Source organism: Myotis lucifugus, unplaced genomic scaffold (assembly GCF_000147115.1).
Source record: "Myotis lucifugus unplaced genomic scaffold, Myoluc2.0 scaffold_724, whole genome shotgun sequence".
Classification (NCBI taxonomy): Eukaryota; Metazoa; Chordata; class Mammalia; order Chiroptera; family Vespertilionidae; genus Myotis; species Myotis lucifugus.
The window spans coordinates 90,525-95,953 of NW_005871772.1; the positions used below are offsets into that span (position 1 = coordinate 90,525).

At 59.8% G+C, this 5,429-nt stretch overlaps 1 protein-coding gene across 1 annotated transcript in view; it reads left to right on the forward strand.

Moving 5' to 3' along the window:
• The window catches only part of TRIM67 (tripartite motif containing 67), a 12,658-nt gene extending 8,005 nt beyond the window's left edge, over positions 1-4,653 (forward strand). Inside the window, exons 4-10 of the mRNA XM_023746717.1 lie at positions 250-360; positions 944-1,103; positions 2,434-2,579; positions 3,055-3,193; positions 3,317-3,620; positions 4,115-4,277; positions 4,560-4,653. Coding sequence (XP_023602485.1) covers positions 250-360; positions 944-1,103; positions 2,434-2,579; positions 3,055-3,193; positions 3,317-3,620; positions 4,115-4,277; positions 4,560-4,625 — 1,089 coding nt within the window. The 3' untranslated portion in view covers positions 4,626-4,653. The remainder of the gene's footprint in view (positions 1-249; positions 361-943; positions 1,104-2,433; positions 2,580-3,054; positions 3,194-3,316; positions 3,621-4,114; positions 4,278-4,559) is intronic.
• Positions 4,654-5,429: the final 776 nt, after the last annotated feature.

A 5,429-nucleotide genomic window follows, 5' to 3' on the forward strand; every position in this document is an offset into this window, starting at 1 on the left:
TGCTCATCTACCCCAGAGTTCAGGACGTTTGCTCTGCTGGGGGCTGTGGCCCACTGTTGGGAATGGATCCATTTTATCCCCAGTAACGAGGGCCACGCGGAGCTCAGGAGCAGGACGGCGAGAAGAGAGGGTTCACGGCGGGCCGGACCCAGTGCCACTCCTTCCAGAACTTTCTCTGTGACTCTCCGCCGCAGCCGGGCTGCTCTTCCTCGGATGATGAGGGGGTGACTAGGGACTCTTTCCCCGCAGATGGTCTGGGACCAGATCAACCCCTGCACGCTGAAGCTGCGCCAGTCCACGGGGCTGATGGAGTACTGCCTGGAGGTAATCAAGGAGAACGACCCCGCCGGCTCCCTCCAGGTGAGCCCGCTCCCAGGGCCCAGGTGGGCTCGCCCCCTTCCCCCAGCCCCACCCCGCTCCCCAAACTCCGCTAGGAAGGCCCCTTCCCCGCGGCCTGGAGTTGAGTAGTCCTTTGCTCAAGGGTTCCAGAAGACCTGAGTCCTCATCTTTTTTTATCTTTATTATTTATTTGTATTGATTTCAGAGAGGAAGGGAGAGGGGGCGAGAGAGAGAGAAACATCCATGATGAGAGGGAATCACTGATCGGCTGCCTCCTGCATGCCCCCACTGGGGATGGAGCCTACAAACGGGCATGTGCCCTGACCGGGAATCAAACCTGGACCTCTTGGTTCCTAGGTCGAGGCTCAACCACTGAGCCACACCAGCCGGGCTTAAGATAGGATTTAAACCACACAGTGCGTTTGCATGTTCCGCCTGTCCCACTGGTCGGGTTCATTTCCTCTCGTCCACGGCTTCACACTAGCCGAGGGCAGCCCCGTCCTGCCCCCTGGGTACAGGGACAAGCCCCCAACGCCTCCCTCATCACTCGCTGCATGATTTTTCCTCTGCAAATCCAAACCCTGACCTCCGCGCTCCCTTTAAGATCTCGGACGCCCTGATCAAGCGAGTCCAGGTGTCTCAGGAGCAGTGGGTCAAAGGTGCCCTGGAGCCCAAGGTGTCCGCGGAGTTTGACCTGACCTTGGACAGTGAGCCGCTGCTGCAGGCCATCCACCAGCTGGACTTCATCCAGATGAAATGTAGGGGTGAGCCGGGACTGGCCAGTTCAGGCAGGGCTGCTTTCAGAACAGGTGGCCCCTCTGAGGGGCAGCTTACAGGGGTGGGGAACGTCCGGCCCGCGGGCCATAGAAGGCCCGAGAAATCCTTTGGTCTGGCCCTGCCAAGGCATTAGGGGTGAGTTCACTAAATGCTTGACCAAATATAGCAGGCTAATTTTCTTTAAAATTTTTTTAAAAATTTATTTCAGCGAGGAAGGGAGTGGGAGAGGGAGATAGAAACATCCATGATGAAAGAGAATCATGGATCGGCTGCCTCCTGCACACCCCACACCGGGGATGGAGCCTGCAACCCTGGGCATGCGCCCTGACCGGGAATCGCACCATGACCTCCTGGTTCATAGGTCAACGCTCAACCACTGATCCGTGCTGGGTGGGCATAGCAGGCTAATTTTTAAATGGATAATTTTGCATGGCCTGCAAATGATGTTATAAATATCGAAGTGGCCCTTGGCAGAAAAACGGTTCCCCACCCCTGCACTACCAGGTCATGATACTCGGAGGGAGGTGGAACGGGAGGGGAGGGACGCCTGAGTCACAGAGGAAGCTCAAGTCCCAGCTCAGCCACCCGCTGGCTGGGTGGCCCCGGGCAGGAGGCCCCTTGGCCTGAGCCCGAGCTGTCCCACTAGTAAGAGAGCATCCTTGTTCATTCAGAGACACTGTCCCGTCCTCCTGTCCTCCCCCAGGCCCTGACCTTTGCCTTCCTCCCTCCTAAGCTCCAGGGGCCCCTCTTCTGCCTCTGTGACTTGTTTCCTGAGCCCACGCAGCCCAGCTGGCTCACTTCTTCCACCTCTGTGACTCTCTGAATAAACTTTCTCTTATAAAATAAAGTAAAATAAAATAAAATATGCTCCCAGCACAAGGCTTAAATGTCTGCATTTTACAGCCCCACCCCCACCCCACCCCCCCAGCACCATCCCAGCCCCACGTGTAAGCTGTGCGCTGGCCCCCAGGGTCAGCTAGAATTCCCACGGATCCTCCAGTCCAACAGTGGAAAGCCAGTGATTGTCAGTGGGTGGCTGGGTGGGTGGGGGAGGCACCTGCTGTGGCCCCGAGGTGCCTGGACACCCTGTGCCTGCCCTCACCTGCACACCTGGAGTCTAGACCCCAGGGGCGAGGGGTGCACAGGACAGGCTGGGAGTGGCTGCAGGGGTGGCTGGTAAAGAGTTCAGCCAGGTTTCCTCCCTGGGGGCCTGGGATGATGAGGGGGAGGGGGCCGGGCCCTGGGATGGGGAGGGGGCCACAGGGGCCCGGTGCCCCGAGGAGGGGTCGCGCTCTAACCCTGTCCCTGTCCCCGCAGTGCCGCCCGGCCCCCTGCTGCAGCTGGAGAAGTGCTGCACCCGCAACAACAGCGTCACGCTGGCCTGGAGGCTGCCGCCCTTCACCCACAGCCCCGTGGACGGCTACATCCTGGAGCTGGACGACGGCGACGGGGGGCAGTTCCGGGTGAGCCCCCTGCGGGTCTGGGGGGCCCGAAGGTCCAGGCTGGGAGTGGCTCTCACTGCCCCAACCTCTGGGCCAGCCTGAGAGGCCGCCCGTCGCTCTGATGCCACCAGAGAGGGTATTGGCTCCAAGGACAGAGTGATGAGGTGCAAAGGCCCTGAGGCAGGAATAAGGCTTTTTAAAATATATATATTTTATTGATTTCAGAGAGGAAGGGAGAGGGAGAGAGAGATACAAACTTCAATGATGAGAATCATGGATCGGCTGCCTCCTGCACGCCCCACACTAGGGATCGAGCCTGCAACCTGGGCATGTGCCCTGACCGGGAATTGAACCGTGACCTCCTGGTTCCTATGGTTGACGCTCAACTACTGAGCCACACCGGCCGGGCATCACTCTGACACTTTCAATGTCAACATGCCGCCGAGAGAAACCCTCCAGGTAACAGGTGCCGGCCGTGTCCCCGGCTCTCTTTCAGGAGGTGTACGTGGGCAAGGAGACCCTATGTACCATCGACGGCCTCCATTTCAACAGCACCTACAACGCCAGGGTCAAGGCCTTCAGCTCCTCCGGCGTCGGGCCTTACAGCAAGACCGTGGTCCTGCAGACGTCGGACGGTGAGCACGGGGGTCTCCGGGGAGAGACAGGTGCGGGCTCTGTCTCCGAGCCCGGGTGAGAGCCTGCTAGCAACTCTCCCCCGCCCCCCGCTGACCGGCTCCCCCCGCCTCCTTCCTTTCCAGTGGCCTGGTTCACCTTTGACCCCAACTCTGGGCACCGGGACATCATTTTGTCCAACGACAACCAGACGGCCACCTGCAGCAGCTACGACGACCGGGTGGTGCTGGGCACGGCGGCCTTCTCCAAGGGCGTGCACTACTGGGAGCTGCACGTGGACCGCTACGACAACCACCCGGACCCCGCCTTCGGGGTGGCCCGGGCCAGCGTGGTCAAGGACATGATGCTGGGCAAGGACGACAAGGCCTGGGCCATGTACGTGGACAACAACCGCAGCTGGTTCATGCACTGCAACTCCCACACCAACAGGTGCGCTCTGCCCTTGGCCCGGCCAGCATAGGTAAAGGGTGTCCCAAAATTCACGCAGGATTTGAATTTTGCGTGAGCAATAACAACAACAACAACAAAAAATAAAAGCCTAATTTTACTGGGTTTATTGAATCAGATTCTAATATCTGTTGCCCTTTGATTTCAATCCCTTCCATTTGATAAGCATGACCGAGTACCAATGATGGCCCAGGAGCAGGGACAATGAAGACCAATGAAGACCACGGCTTTGCGGATGTGTCAGCAAAGCCGTGGAGGCCGTTGACCCGATGTGCTATTCTATACATAACCCTAGACTGTGTGCTTTATGAATCAATAAAAAGTTTACAATTTTTAGTTATAAACCTGTGTTTTCTATCAAGATTACTTCTTGCGTGAATTTTGGGACACCCTCTATATTTAGGCGATTGTCCCCGAGCCACCCCGACATCCCGGGCTGGGTGTGGTGACGGCCCCACGGGGGCTTCTCTCCGCAGGACGGAAGGCGGCGTGTGCAAGGGGGCCACCGTGGGCGTGCTGCTGGACCTGACCCAGCACACCCTGACCTTCTTCATCAACGGCCAGCAGCAGGGCCCCACGGCCTTCAGCCACGTGGACGGGGTCTTCATGCCGGCTCTCAGCCTCAACCGCAACGTGCAGGTACCTCGCCCGCTCCCCGGGGCCATTGGCTGCTGCCCCTGCTGCCCGGGGGACGTCCAAGGGGCATCTGGGCGGCCGGGTGGTTCTCATTCCGAGGAGAGAGGCGCAGACCCGCTCCTGGGGGCATGTGCGTGGGCCGTGCCTGAGTGACCTGAGCCCACAGTCCCACGATGGAGACACAGCTGCCTGTGGGCACCGGCAGCAGAGGGTCGCACGTGGCCGTGTGCCCTGGGCGCTCAGGGGCAGCCTCGCCCCCCTCACCCACCCTCCGTTCCTTTCCAGGTCACCCTGCACACAGGACTGGACGTGCCAACCCACCTGGGGCGGCCCAAGCTGGCCGGCAACTAGCCCCCCCGACTCCCGCCCCACAAGGGCGTCTGGGAGGAGCCCGCCACCCCTCGCTGAGATCAACAACCACGCGGGCCGATGGGTGACCATGTCGCCCCCTGAGTATCTTCGAGACGTGTTTGCTTTGGGGGACGGAGGATGGGTCGCAGGCTGGGCCTGCCGAGGCCGCTGTGGGTGGGGAATGCGGGGGTGAGCTCGCCTGGGTCCCCCCGGACGGTTCAGTACTCACAGAGGACCTTGCTCCTGGGAGCGAGAAGGGATCGGGGTGTATGGTTTCCTGCCGTCTGTTCCCAAAGCTTGTCTTGTGGGGAGGAGGGTGGAGGCGGAGAGAAAGGCAAACTTGGTGACTGTGGTCCTGAGAGCAGGAGCAGGAGACCCTGTGGCCCCGTGGCCCCAGGGCCCGCCCGTTGCCAGGTTCCCATCTTGGGCAGGAGAAGGTCTTGAGCTTTTGGGTCCTGGAGCTTCAGTGAGTTCTGCCACTTGCAGACGAACCCAGGATCCGTAGGAAAGGGCGCTACGCATTCATGCGATCCTCAGCCTCTCCCTGAGCTGTCAAACGCCTTCTAAATGGTTTCCTTAGGTCCCCCATCAAACCAGCCTCTCTCTCTCTCTCTCTCTCTCTCTCTCTCTCTCTCACACACACACACACACACACACACACACACACAATCGTCTGCTGAAGTGAACCCACTCGGTCCTTAGTTCCTAAACACAGAAGGAAACCCTGGAACCGGAATTGGAGTGACCAGGTGACGCGCCTCCACCTGGGGGTGGCTTCTCTGGAACGGGCTCCCCAGTGACCTG